This window comes from Procambarus clarkii, chromosome 85 (assembly GCF_040958095.1).
Source record: "Procambarus clarkii isolate CNS0578487 chromosome 85, FALCON_Pclarkii_2.0, whole genome shotgun sequence".
Taxonomy (NCBI): domain Eukaryota; kingdom Metazoa; phylum Arthropoda; class Malacostraca; order Decapoda; family Cambaridae; genus Procambarus; species Procambarus clarkii.
Genome location: NC_091234.1, coordinates 20421067 through 20436145, shown reverse-complemented (window position 1 = coordinate 20436145; position 15079 = coordinate 20421067). Strand labels below are relative to the sequence as shown.

At 50.5% G+C, this 15079-nt stretch overlaps 1 protein-coding gene across 1 annotated transcript in view; it reads left to right on the top strand.

Annotated features, from left to right (window-relative positions):
- The first annotated feature begins 12993 nt into the window (after window positions 1-12993).
- Window positions 12994-15079, top strand: part of LOC138358727 (uncharacterized) — a 12482-nt gene continuing 10396 nt past the window's right edge. The window contains exon 1 of the mRNA XM_069316891.1: window positions 12994-13276. Coding sequence (XP_069172992.1) covers window positions 12994-13276 — 283 coding nt within the window. The remainder of the gene's footprint in view (window positions 13277-15079) is intronic.

The following is a 15079-nucleotide window of genomic DNA, read 5'->3' as shown; positions in this document are numbered from 1 at the left end:
AGACTGTTCAACACGCTTCCACTACACATAAGGGACATAACTGGCCGACCCCTCACAGTGTTCAAGAGAGAACTTGATAAACACCTCCAAAAGATACGTTATCATCCAGGCTGTGACTCATACATCAGGCTGCGAGCAGCAGCGTCCAACAGCTTGGTTGACCAGTCCAGCAACCAGGAGGCCTGGTCGAAGACCGGGCCGCGGGGATGTTGCGTCCCGAAATCATCGCAAGGTAAGGAGGGTTGCATCCTAGGTAATGGTCGCTCATTAACCGCTGGCCACCTGGATCACACTAACGACCAAGTAATCTTATCCAAGGCGTGTTTCTTTCAAGCACAGAAAACATGTCATTAATGACATTGTAAAAGATCGACCACTTTATGTAGGCCAGACGTAAATCTGTGTATCAATGTATTTACGTATGTAGGTTAGCCTAGCATTTTATAAGCACCAAATCACCTGTGGTTGAGTGTTCAATAAACCCCTGAACTATATGTTTAACACATCTCTAACCCTGTCCATGGAGGACAGAAGAAAATGTATATATGCTGGTTAGCATTGTAAATGTCTGGCCACGTCTGTGGTAGAAAATAATAAAAAAAGACCTCCAATCTCCCACAATGGCAACCACTGGCAACCCCAAACAACGGATTCAAATTTGATTTGTCAAATATATAACCAATATATAACCAGTGTATAAGTCAATATATAACCAGTGGACCGGAAACTGTCATGACTGGACAAACACCTGGGTGGATAGGAGCAGCAGGGGAAGGGAGGGATGGTTATAAATAGCTTGTGCCTCGCAAAGATAATATGGCTTCTAGAAGTATCTTTATAGTTACTGCTGCTGCTGCTGTTCTTGTGTTCGAGTGGTGGCTAAGGCGCTCACCTTGGGGTCATCTCCCAGGGGTCATCACCCAGGGGTCATCTCCCAGGGGTCATCACCCAGGGGTCACCTCCCAGGGGTCACCTCCCAGGGTCATTTCCCAGGGGTCACCTCCCAGGGGTCATCACCCAGGGGTCACCTCCCAGGGGTCACCTCCCAGGGGTCATCTCCCAGGGGTCATCCCCCAGGGGTCATCCCCCAGGGGTCATCCCCCAGGGGTCATCCCCCAGGGGTCACCTCCCAGGGGTCACCTCCCAGGGGTCACCTCCCAGGGGTCACCTCCCAGGGGTCACCTCCCAGGGGTCACCTCCCAGGGGTCACCTCCCAGGGGTCACCTCCCAGGGGTCACCTCCCAGGGGTCACCTCCCAGGGTCACCTCCCAGGGTCACCTCCCAGGGTCACCTCCCAGGGTCACCTCCCAAGGGTCACCTCCCAAGGGTCACCTCCCAAGGGTCACCTCCCAGGGTCACCTCCCAGGGGTCACCTCCCAGGGTCACCTCCCAGGGTCACCTCCCAAGGGTCACCTCCCAAGGGTCACCTCCCAAGGGTCACCTCCCAGGGTCACCTCCCAGGGTCACCTCCCAAGGGTCACCTCCCAAGGGTCACCTCCCAAGGGTCACCTCCCAAGGGTCACCTCCCAAGGGTCACCTCCCAAGGGTCACCTCCCAGGGTCACCTCCCAAGGGTCACCTCCCAAGGGTCACCTCCCAAGGGTCACCTCCCAAGGGTCATCTCCCAAGGGTCACCTCCCAGGGTCACCTCCCAGGGATAGCCTCGCCATATTGCAGTTCCCGCCAAAAAACCTGAGGGCGGGTAACTTCGCCAGGTAAACACACACACATTTTGCGCCTCTCTGTTTTGTTCTGTGCCAATGATGTGGGTGAGGGTGTGGGGGACTGGTGGAGGAGTCGCCCCCTCTCCCCGGGTCTCAGGGGATCGATGACCCGCTCACGCTGGGCACCACAACACTCCTCTGTTCTTGGAGAAAGTAACCTTTAGGCTTCCTGTTCCTGGTAGCACCCGCCATAGTGCCCCCACACCCGTCTGGTGGCAGGGGTGACAGCTAGCTTCGTGTCCCCACACACCCGTCTGATGGGACGGGTGTGTGGCCCGAGTGGTGTGACGGGTGTGCGGGTGTGACAGCCCTGTGCCCCCCACACACCCCCAACACCATCTCGAATACGGTGTGAAGACTGGTCCCACAGGGTACCATTCTTGCACCGTCGCTCGTCTCATCAGCGAGACAGGAAAACAAATAGCTTCGGGAAGATGGAGAAAAATTACAATTCGCTACTAACAAGGCCGCTAACATTGAGCAACGGAAAAATAATATAACGTTCAACGTTGACAAACTCCGATTAGACAGGGAAAACTAGAACTATCAAAAGACCACAGGATACAATTCAGATACTGTAATAAAGTGACCAAGTCAAAAGCCCTTGGAATAATGTCAGAAAATTAATTTATATACAAGAAGGTACATTGGGGGGTTAACAGAGAACATAGAAATTAAGTTGATTTTACATTCTTGTAAACCCACTAGCACGCATAGCGTTTCGGGCAAGCGCTAATTTCGGGCACGTTTCAGGCAGACGTACTCACGTTTAAAACACACATGATACCTGGTTGATACCTGGTTGATGGGGTTCTGGGAGTAGTTCTACTCCCCAAGCCCGGCCCGAGGCCAGGCTTGACTTGTGAGAGTTTGGTCCACCAGGCTGTTGCTTGGAGCGGCCCGCAGGCCAGGCTTGACTTGTGAGAGTTTGGTCCACCAGGCTGTTGCTTGGAGCGGCCCGCAGGCCAGGCTTGACTTGTGAGAGTTTGGTCCACCAGGCTGTTGGCGGTCTGCAGGCCCACATACCCACCACAGCCCGGTTGGTTGATAGGGTGAACAATGAGAACCTCCACAACCAGAGACGCCATATTAATCATCTTTTAGGGAATATTGCTGTCCTGAACACCTTTCAAGGCAGGCGATACTGGAAAGTGTGCAGAGATCTGCTACTGCAGGCATAGGATCAATGAAGCATTTAAACTACTGGAATCAACTCTAAGCACTCAAACTATTTTCCTGGGGCCAGATTCACGAAAGCACCTACGCAAGCACTTACGAACCTGGGGCCTGATTCACGAAGCAGTTACGCAAGCACTTACGAACCTGGGGCCTGATTCACGAAGCAGTTACACAAGCACTTACGAACCTGGGGCCTGATTCACGAAGCAGTTACACAAGCACTTACGAACCTGGGGCCTGATTCACGAAGCAGTTACGCAAGCACTTACGAACCTGGGGCCTGATTCACGAAGCAGTTACGCAAGCACTTACGAACCTGTACATCTTTTCTCAATCTTTGGCGGCTTTGTTTACAATTATTAAACAGTTAATGAGCTCGGAAGCACCAGGAGGCTGTTTATAACAATAACAACAGTTGATTGGCAAGTTTTCATGCTTGTAAACTGTTTAATAAATGTAACCAAAGCCGTCAAAGATTGAGGAAAGATGTACACGTTCGTAAGTGCTTGTGTAACTGCTTCGTGAATCAGGCTCCAGGTTCGTAAGTGCTTGCGTAACTGCTTCGTGAATCAGGCCCCAGGTTCGTAAGTGCTTGTGTAACTGCTTCGTGAATCAGGCCCCAGGTTCGTAAGTGCTTGTGTAACTGCTTCGTGAATCAGGCCCCAGGTTCGTAAGTGCTTGCGTAACTGCTTCGTGAATCAGGCCCCAGGTTCGTAAGTGCTTGCGTAACTGCTTCGTGAATCTGGCCCCAGGTTCGTAAGTGCTTGCGTAACTGCTTCGTGAATCTGGCCCCAGGTTCGTAAGTACTTGCGTAACTGCTTCGTGAATCTGGCCCCAGGTTCGTAAGTGCTTGCGTAAGTGCTTTCGTGAATCTGGCCCCTGGAAACAAAGACGAAAGAAATCATAATGCACACATAATGAGAAATGATCGGATGGATTACGAGAACCTTCAAATCCAGGGATCCCATCACAATGGTTGTACTCTTCAAGTCACTTGTGTTGTCCCGTCTTGAGTACTGCTCAGTACTCACTTCCCCCTTCAGAGCAGGAGAGATTGCTGAAATAGAGGGAATACAGAGAACATATACGGCACGCATAGACGAGATAAAACACCTAAATTATTGGGATCGTCTCAAAGCTCTCCAAATGTACTCGCTAGAAAGGAGACGAGAGAGATACCAAATAATATACACATGGAAAATACTGGAGGGACAGGTCCCAAATCTACACAGTAAAATAACAACGTACTGGAGTGAACGATATGGAAGAAAATGTAGAATAGAACCAGTGAAGAGCAGAGGTGCCATAGGCACAATCAGAGAACACTGTATAAACATCAGAGGTCCGCGACTCCTCCATATCCTGGCAACAAATATAAGGAGTGTCGCTGGAACAGCCAACACTGGAAGCTTTCAAGGAAGAACTGGACAACTTTTTGTTCGTGTTGAAGGAATGGTCCAACAAATGGCTACTAAAGTTCAACCCAAGTAAATGTAAGGTGATGAAACTAGGTGGAGGAAACAGGAGGCCAGAAACAGGATACCGAATGGGAGATGAAGTCCTTCATGAAACGGACAGAGAGAAAGATCTAGGAGTTGATATCACACCAAACCTGTCTCCTGAAGCCCACATCAAAAGAATAACATCTGCGACGTATGCGAGGCTGGCTAACATCAGAACTGCCTTCAGGAACCTGTGTAAGGAATCTTTCAGAACCTTGTATACCACATATGTAAGGCAAATCCTGGAGTATGTCGTCCCAGCAAGGAGCCCGTACCTAGTCAAGCACAAGACGAAGCTGGGAAAAGCTCAGAGATATGCCACTAGACTAGTCCCAGAACTAAGAGGCATGAGTTACGAGGAAAGGCTGAGTGAACTGCACCTCACGTCACTGGAAGACATAAGAGATCTGAGAGACATGGTCACCACATACAAAGTTCTCAGGGGAATTGACAGGCCTCCTTTTTGTTACACATCCCCCAGGAAGCAGCCCGTAGCAGCTGTCTAACTCCCAGGTACCTATTTACTGATAGGTAACAGGGGGCATAGGGTGAAAGAAACTCTGCCCATTGTTTCTCGCCGGCGCCTGGGATCGAACCCCGGACCACAGGATCACAAGCCCAGCGTGCTGTCCGCTCGGCCGACCGGCTCCCTCCCTGGGAGAGGTACAGGTGCACCTCACCCCACACACCTGCCTCCACACACCTGCCTCCACACACCTGCCTCCACACACCTGCCTCCACACACCTGCCTCCACACACCTGCCTCCACACACCTGCCTCCACACACCTGCCTCCACACACCTGCCTCCACACACCTGCCTCCACACACCTGCCTCCACACACCTGCCTCCACACACCTGCCTCCACACACCTGCCTCCACACACCTGCCTCCACACACCTGCCTCCACACACCTGCCTCCACACACCTGCCTCCACACACCTGCCTCCACACACCTGCCTCCACACACCTGCCTCCACACACCTGCCTCCACACACCTGCCTCCACACACCTGCCTCCACACACCTGCCTCCACACACCTGCCTCCACACACGTGTCTTGGCAGGACACAACTATCCCTCCTCCCCCCTACAGGCACAATGGCACGGTGCCTATCCTCACCACAGTCAATACACACCAGAATGTGCCAAGTTGCCCGGCCCACCTGTTGGCACTGTTGTCTTCCCAGACCCCTGCCTCCACTATACTGCACACTTACTCCCTCCTGTGACCTGCCCCTCGCCCCAACACCCACAGGGACCACTGCCCCTCGTCCCAGGGGTATTAGGGACAAGCACCTAGCTACCACTAGGCTAGGGTCTCGTAGCCTGGTGGATAGCGCGCAGGACTCGTAATTCTGTGGCGCGGGTTCGATTCCCGCACGAGGCAGAAACAAATGGGCAAAGTTTCTTTCACCCTGAATGCACCTGTTACCTAGCAGTAAATAGGTACCTGGGTGTTAGTCAGCTGTCACGGGCTGCTTCCTGGGGGTGGAGGCCTGGTCGAGGACCGGGCCGCGGGGACACTAAAGCCCCGAAATCATCTCAAGATAACCTCAAGATAACCACTAGTCAAATAAACTAGTATTAGTATTATTCAACTTGAGAATGGTCCAGGACGGACCGAAACGTCGTCGTCCCTTCAACTTCTAGTGTGTGATCTGGTCAACATCGTAGTAAGCCCGTCAGTCAGGTATCCTGTATAGCCCCTGGTACATGGATCATATCCCTCTGAGTAGATAAATCTTTAACGACAAGAACATGGCTCCTGGCCTGACCGCCACATGTTGATTGACAGTTGAGAGGCGGGACCAAAGAGCCAGAGCTCAACCCCTCCCCCCCCCCGCAAGCACAAATAGATGAGTACGTCACAAGCTAAGGAAAGCCAGGGGGGAAACCCACATACCCACAAAGCCAGGGGGGGAAACCCACATACCCACAAAGTCAGGGGGGGGGAACCCACATACCCACAAAGCCAGGGAGGAAAACCCACATACCCACAAAGCCAGGGAGGAAAACCCACATACCCACAAAGCCAGGGAGGAAAACCCACATACCCACAAAGCCAGGGAGGAAAACCCACATACCCACAAAGCCAGGGAGGAAAACCCACAAAGCCAGGGAGGAAAACCCACATACCCACAAAGCCAGGGAGGAAAACCCACATACCCACAAAGCCAGGGAGGAAAACCCACATACCCACAAAGCCAGGGAGGAAAACCCACATACCCACAAAGCCAGGGAGGAAAACCCACATACCCACAAAGCCAGGGGGAAAACCCACATACCCACAAAGCCAGGGAGGAAACCCACATACCCACAAAGCCAGGGGGAAACCCACATACCCACAAAGCCAGGGAGGAAACCCACATACCCACAAAGCCAGGGGAGGAAAACCCACATACCCACAAAGCCAGGGGAGGAAACCCACATACCCACAAAGCCAGGGGAGGAAAACCCACATACCCACAAAGCCAGGGGAGGAATCCCACATACCCACAAAGCCAGGGAAGAAACCCACATCTTCTTGAGGTTATCTTGAGATGATTTCGGGGCTTTAGTGTCCCCGCGGCCCGGTCCTCGACCAGGCCTCCACCCCCAGGAAGCAGCCCGTGACAGCTAACACCCAGGTACCTATTTTACTGCTAGGTAACAGGGGCATAGGGTGAAAGAAACTGCATATTGTTTCTCGCCGGCGCCTGGGCTCGAACCCAGGACCACAGGATCACAAGCCCAGCGTACTGTCAGCTCGGCCGACCGGCTCCTGAGTTGTGTAAAACCCTGGTTTGTGTCTCGGAGAGGCTGCAGGATCCAGTAAGTTCAGTAGAACTTCGGTTTCAACTCTTTTGACCATGTCGTAGCTCAGAGGCAGCGTCTGGGATGCTCTCGAACGCAGGTTCGAATCCTCGTCACGGCCCTTGTGGATTTGTTCAGTCATAACCAACTTTTGAAAACTAATTGAACATACGCATCAACAAATGTCCCAAAAACTTACATTTTGTTAACTGAAACCTGTCAACACCTGTCAACACCTGCCAACACCTGCCAGACACCCGCGAGGCCACTGTGGCCTCAGCATGTGTTACCTCCACTACATAATTCACTATGTAGGGGGACAGGAAGCCAGAGTGTATGCGATTGATGAAGTTCAGGCCACCCAAAAGGTGGCACGGGCATGAATAACCCGTAATGAGTGTATTCATACACGGTAGACTTGTATATCGAGGTCCCCCCACCCCCACCCCCCCCCCCCTAAGGGCGAATCACTGACCTCGTCCAGGATACAACCTACTCACACTCCTAGGTGAACAAAAGCATTAGGTGAAATGAAATGTGCCCAACCACTTCAGTCCCGCCCTGGAATCGAACCCGGAATTCTCGATTGTACGTCGAGAACGAAGCCCACTGTACTACCGGGACCCCATACACCAGACGGCGAGATGACAGGCGCCAAGACATATCTAAGGAAAATATATAAGCAATGGAGTTATGGAACCTGAACCGTTAGACACCATTGTATTGGGAGAGTCGAACCCCCACCGTCTCAGGTGGTAGGGGTTCGACTCCCACAATCACCCTTCAACCAATTGAAGGTTGAAAAGCGCTCCAATTCACCAAAACGTTATTGATATTACGCCCCCAACCAACCAACCCCCCCCCCTCACCGACCAGACCCGACCCGACCACCGACCCGACCCGACCCCTAAAGGTCCGTGCTAGAAGAAATGGAAGCCAAAAATGTTTAGCGAGGTTACCCCTCAGATATGACTTACAATTGAGTGAAACGTCGGACGGAGGTGTAGGGGGAGGGGAGTGCCATAGTGCCAGGGGGAGTGCCGGGGGGGGAGTGCCAGGGGGGGGAGTGCCAGGGGAGGAGTGCCAGGGGGGAGGGGTGCCACTCACAGGCACTCAAGACCGTCACTGGTAGAGCTCGCTCCTCTCCTCCCAGCCTGCCTGCCGGGGCCCAAATTATTACTGAGGAAAGTTGTCGACACGTCTTAAAGACGCGGCTGGAGAACGTCTTGTCGGCCCCGACCACCGGGTGACTCTGCCCGAGCAGGGGCGTGGTGGAGAGGGAGGTCGTCCAGGGCCAGAGAGAGAGAGAGAGAGGTCGTCCAGGGCCAGAGAGAAAGAGAGGTCGTCCAGGGCCAGAGAGAAAGAGAGGTCGTCCAGGGCCAGAGAGAGAGATCGTCCAGGGCCAGAGAGAGAGATCGTCCAGGGCCAGAGAGAGAGAGAGAGAGAGAGGTCGTCCAGGGCCAGAGAGAGAGAGAGGTCGTCCAGGGCCAGAGAGAGAGAGAGGTCGTCCAGGGCCAGAGAGAGAGAGAGGTCGTCCAGGGCCAGAGAGAGAGAGGTCGTCCAGGGCCAGAGAGAGAGAGGTCGTCCAGGGCCAGAGAGAGAGAGGTCGTCCAGGGCCAGAGAGAGAGAGGTCGTCCAGGGCCAGAGAGAGGTCGTCCAGGGCCAGAGAGAGAGAGAGAGGGGTCGTCGAGGGCCAGAAGCTCCACCACCAATGTGTTGCCCGCCTATAGTAATCACAGTTACTATAAACAGTAACAAAGTCCTGCCCGACACAAAGATATCTGGACTATCATTACTGTCCACACATGAGCCAGGATATCCCACCCAGTGTACAGCACACAGCACAACACACAACACAGCACAATACACAACACAGCACAATACACAATACACAACACACCTACAATACACAACACACCTACAATCACATGATAACTGGACCTTTCAGTGGGACACAGACAACAGTTTAATGACAAAATCCATCCGCCCAATTTTTTTTCATTGATATACATTGATTGTGTGATTTGTGTTTCAGTACGTTTAATGGTAGGTTCCTGCTAATTGGGGTGGACGGTAGAGCGACGGTCTCGCTTCATGCAGGTCGGCGCTCAATCCCCAAACGTCCACAAGTGGTTGGACACCATTCTAACAACCCCACCACGTCCCATCCCAAATCCTTATCCTGACCCCTTCCAAGAGTTATACAGTCGTAATGGCTTGGTGCCCTGATAAATCCCTCCCTCCTGCTCCTGCGCTATGGAAAAAGCTGATATATATAAACTGAAACCACATCTAAAACGCAGTCAAATTTCACTATACACACTATTGCCGGAACAACCATGGACATCTTCTTCTTGAGGTTATCTTGAGATGATTTCGGGGCTTTTAGTGTCCCCGCGGCCCGGTCCTCGACCAGGCCTCCACCCCCAGGAAGCAGCCCGTGACAGCTGACTAACACCCAGGTACCTATTTACTGCTAGGTAACAGGGGCATAGGGTGAAAGAAACTCTGCCCATTTGTTTCTGCCTCGTGCGGGAATCGAACCCGCGCCGCAGAATTACGAGTCCTGCGCGCTATCCACCAGGCTACGAGGCCCCAGATCTTCAACATAAAATTAGATAGTTTTCTTCAAGGAGTGCCGGACCATCCGGGCTGTTGTGGGTATGGACCTTCCAAACAAGAGATGTCGTACCATTGATAATACTCTAAGACACTAGTGCTCTCTAGGGTGGAATATTGTTGCAGAATAACAGTCCCATTCAAAGCCGGAGAAATTGCTGAACTGGAGAGCAAACAAAGATCCTTTATTTCCAGAATCCACTCTACCTTGAGGTGCTTCCGGGGCTTAGCGTCCCCGCGGCCCGGTCGTCGACCAGGCCTCCTGGTTGCTGGACTGATCAACCAGGCTGTTGGACGCGGCTGCTCGCAGCCTGACGTATGAGTCACAGCCTGGTTGATCAGGTATCCTTTGGAGGTGCTTATCCAGTTCTCTCTTGAACACTGTGAGGGGTCGGCCAGTTATGTCCCGTATGTGTAGTGGAAGCGTGTTGAACAGTCTCGGGCCTCTGATGTTGATAGTTCTCACTTGAACACTGTGAGGGGTCGGCCAGTTATGTCCCTTATGTGTAGTGGAAGCGTGTTGAACAGTCTCGGGCCTCTGATGTTGATAGTTCTCTCTTGAACACTGAGGGGTCGGCCAGTTATGTCCCATATGTGTAGTGGAAGCGTGTTGAACAGTCTCGGACCTCTGATGTTGATAGAGTTCTCTCTCAGAGTACCTGTTGCACCTCTGCTTTTCAACGGGGGTATTCTGCACATCCTGCCATGTCTTCTGGTCTCATGCGATGTTATTTCTGTGTGCAGGTTTGGGACCAGCCCCTCTAATATTTTCCACGTGTAAATTATTATGTATCTCTCCCGCCTGCGCTCAAGGGAGTACAGATTTAGGCTCTTTAGTCGGTCCCAGTCTATAAAACATTAAATTATTGGGGCTGATTAAAAGTTCTAAATCTGTATTCTCTAGAGCGCAGGTGAGAGATACACAATTTTACACGGGAAAAATATTCGAGGAGCTGGTCCCAAACCTGCACATGGAAACAACATCACATGAGACCAGAAGGCATGGCAGGATGTGCAGAATACCACCATTGAAGAGCAGAGATGCAACAGGTACTCTGAGAGAGAACTCTATCAACATCAGAGGCCCGAGACTGTTCAACACGCTTCCACTACACATAAGGGACATAACTGGCCGACCCCTCACAGTGTTCAAGAGAGAACTATCAACATCAGAGGCCCGAGACTGTTCAACACGCTTCCACTACACATAAGGGGCATAACTGGCCGACCCGTCACAGTGTTCAAGAGAGAACTCTGTCAACATCAGAGGCCCGAGACTCTTCAACACGCTTCCACTACACATAAGGGACATAACTGGCCGACCCCTCACAGTGTTCAAGAGAGAACTATCAACATCAGAGGCCCGAGACTGTTCAACACGCTTCCACTACACATAAGGGACATAACTGGCCGACCCCTCACAGTGTTCAAGAGAGAACTATCAACATCAGAGGCCCGAGACTGTTCAACACGCTTCCACTACACATAAGGGACATAACTGGCCGACCCCTCACAGTGTTCAAGAGAGAACTATCAACATCAGAGGCCCGAGACTGTTCAACACGCTTCCACTACACATAAGGGGCATAACTGGCCGACCCGTCACAGTGTTCAAGAGAGAACTCTGTCAACATCAGAGGCCCGAGACTGTTCAACACGCTTCCACTACACATAAGGGACATAACTGGCCGACCCCTCACAGTGTTCAAGAGAGAACTATCAACATCAGAGGCCCGAGACTGTTCAACACGCTTCCACTACACATAAGGGACATAACTGGCCGACCCCTCACAGTGTTCAAGAGAGAACTATCAACATCAGAGGCCCGAGACTGTTCAACACGCTTCCACTACACATAAGGGACATAACTGGCCGACCCCTCACAGTGTTCAAGAGAGAACTATCAACATCAGAGGCCCGAGACTGTTCAACACGCTTCCACTACACATAAGGGGCATAACTGGCCGACCCGTCACAGTGTTCAAGAGAGAACTCTGTCAACATCAGAGGCCCGAGACTGTTCAACACGCTTCCACTACACATAAGGGACATAACTGGCCGACCCCTCAGTGTTCAAGAGAGAACTATCAACATCAGAGGCCCGAGACTGTTCAACACGCTTCCACTACACATAAGGGACATAACTGGCCGACCCCTCACAGTGTTCAAGAGAGAACTATCAACATCAGAGGCCCGAGACTGTTCAACACGCTTCCACTACACATAAGGGGCATAACTGGCCGACCCGTCACAGTGTTCAAGAGAGAACTCTGTCAACATCAGAGGCCCGAGACTGTTCAACACGCTTCCACTACACATAAGGGACATAACTGGCCGACCCCTCACAGTGTTCAAGAGAGAACTATCAACATCAGAGGCCCGAGACTGTTCAACACGCTTCCACTACACATAAGGGACATAACTGGCCGACCCCTCACAGTGTTCAAGAGAGAACTATCAACATCAGAGGCCCGAGACTGTTCAACACGCTTCCACTACACATAAGGGACATAACTGGCCGACCCCTCACAGTGTTCAAGAGAGAACTGGATAAAAACCATCAAAGAATCCGTGATCATCCAGGCTGTGACCAGCCGCATCCAACAGTCTAATTGACCAGACCAACCGGGAGACCACAATCGACCTGATAATGGTCCAGGACAGACCGAAACATCGTCGTCTCTTCACTTTCTAATGTACGGTTTGGTCAAGAACCATGAGGCGTGGTCAGAGACCGGGACGCAAGGCTGTTGATCCCCGGAAGCTACAGAAGGTAGCCACAAGGTAGGGGAGTGTGGTGAGGGCTCCTCCCACCCGTCCCCTACACCTGGGAGTGTGAGGGGAAGGTGGTGGTGGTAAACCCAGGGGCGGAGTGCTGCTGACGGAGGCCCAGTTCCCGCAACATTAAAGGGAACCTGTCGCTGCTCCCGGCGCTGCTGTGTCCGCCCCGGCACCCGCCTCAACACAGCCCCAACACCTCAGGTTAAAACTGTAATATGCGCTACCCATTCAAAGGTAATTCGTAGAATAATTTGTGTAATAAGGTTACCGAGTATAAGTCTCGGGCAGCCTTATAAGGGTCCAGGACGGACCGCAACGTCCTTACTCATTACAAATGTGTAGCTTGGCTTACTGTATGTTAGAGGACAACCTCATAAATTATCTAACACATTTCCATGGAAGTAAACATTCACTGGAATGTCTACGTCCACGGAAGTGTGCATGACAATTTATATGACGTGGGTGTGTATGACAATTTATATGGCGTGGGTGTGGATGACAATTTATATGGCGTGGGTGTGGATGACAATTTATATGGCGTGGGTGTGGATGACAATTTATATGGCGTGGGCGTGGATGACAATTTATATGGCGTGGGTGTGGATGACAATTTATATGGCGTGGGTGTGGATGACAATTTATATGGCGTGGGTGTGGATGACAATTTATATGGCGTGGGTGTGGATCATTAAGTCCCATGAGCTTCAGCAGTAGTCGGGGGCTAAGTGGAAAATTCCACTTTGGCAGCTTCTGGAAACTTTCCTTATTACGCCTACTCAATAGCTCGCTTGACAGACTTCGGCCTCACACACGTCGTGTCCCCGGTTCGAGTCTCCTAAGAGCCGAGGTGAACAGAACAACATGTTCAACAGAGGTCAATTCAAATTCCTCAACTAAGGACACATTTTTATTACTTTAGAAACAAGAAAAAACGTCTAACATACTCAGGAATTACGTAGTGTGACGACCTAACGTCTAATGGGGACAACAGGACAGGAAACATGTATAGGGATGTTAACCATGTACACCTCCACAGTGGTGCCCCACACACCATAGGAGAGTCGTCTGACTCTTACCCCAATACCCGACAGCTCTCCTGACAGCCAGGGCCTCTATGCCACCAACCCAAGAGGCATCAAGACCCTGGCTGACCAGGTTCGAATCCTTCAAGAGTCAAACGATATTATATATATATATATATATATATATATATATATATATATATATATATATATATATATATATATATATATATATATATATATGCCATGCAACCTCTGAAGAGACAACTAACACAACACCTATACCCCCTATTAGACTATTTTACAGGAACTTCTTTTCCACAGCTCATAAAACAGAGGAAAGGGTCCTGAAAGATATTGTTAATAGAAACGTTATCCCTACAGACAAAAATCAGAGGATACAACTGACGATTTACTATAAAACCAGAAAAACGGCCAGCCTACTCATGAGAAACTCTCCAGACACGAAACAGAACGCTTTAAAAGAGACTAACGTCGTCTATGCCTTCAAATGCCCACTTGGGGACTGTAAGCTCCAAAAAACCCAGTATATAGGCAAGACAACAACATCTCTTTCTAGGCGTTTAACGATGCATAAACAACAGGGCTCCATTAAGGAACATATAATCTCTTCCCATAACCAAACCATCGCCAGAGAAATCCTAGTAAACAACACAGAAATCATCGATAGATACAGCGATAGCAGGCGGCTTGACGTTTGCGAGGCACTACACATCAAGAAGTCAACACCAGCAATCAACAGCCAATTATTGCACAACTATATTCTACCCACCTCAAGACTCCGCTCCAATATAGAAGCATCAAGAAATATGGACCAATAGGCTTTCTACAAACACTTCTATTCAATATCCATTGTTTCGTGTTCTGTCTTGTGTTGATACTTTTAATACCCTATTAATATCCTCTAATGCCACATCATCCTTCCCACCTCACTCAAATGTAATGCCACATCACCCTTCCCACCTCACTCAAAAGTAGATATAAAATCAGGGAAATGCAAGTTCTAATTAGTTGTGTATTTGTGAAGTCTTTGAAAATGTAATAAGTTTTACGAAACGCGCCCGTGTCGCGTCAGACTAGAAATAAAAATGAATTTTGGAGAAGTGATTTTTGATTTACCTCCAACAGTGAAGCATAATGTACGAAAGATTGAGAAAATTCGTGTTAGAATTATTAATCTTACTTTTTCGGTCATATTTAATAAAATATGTCTACAGGAAAGACTGCTACCAAAATATACTAATGTTAAAGTGCACGACCCAGCAGCAAGGAATCAAGCCTTCACGATAAAATATCGCCAGGATCTGATTCGTGATCAGATATACAAGGCAGAGAATGAAATCAAAGACAAAAAAACGCAACTACTTCATGCTACAAACGAGTGGAGAAATAGCAACATCGACCATAGTATCCGTACCCGCATTGAACAACACCTCGA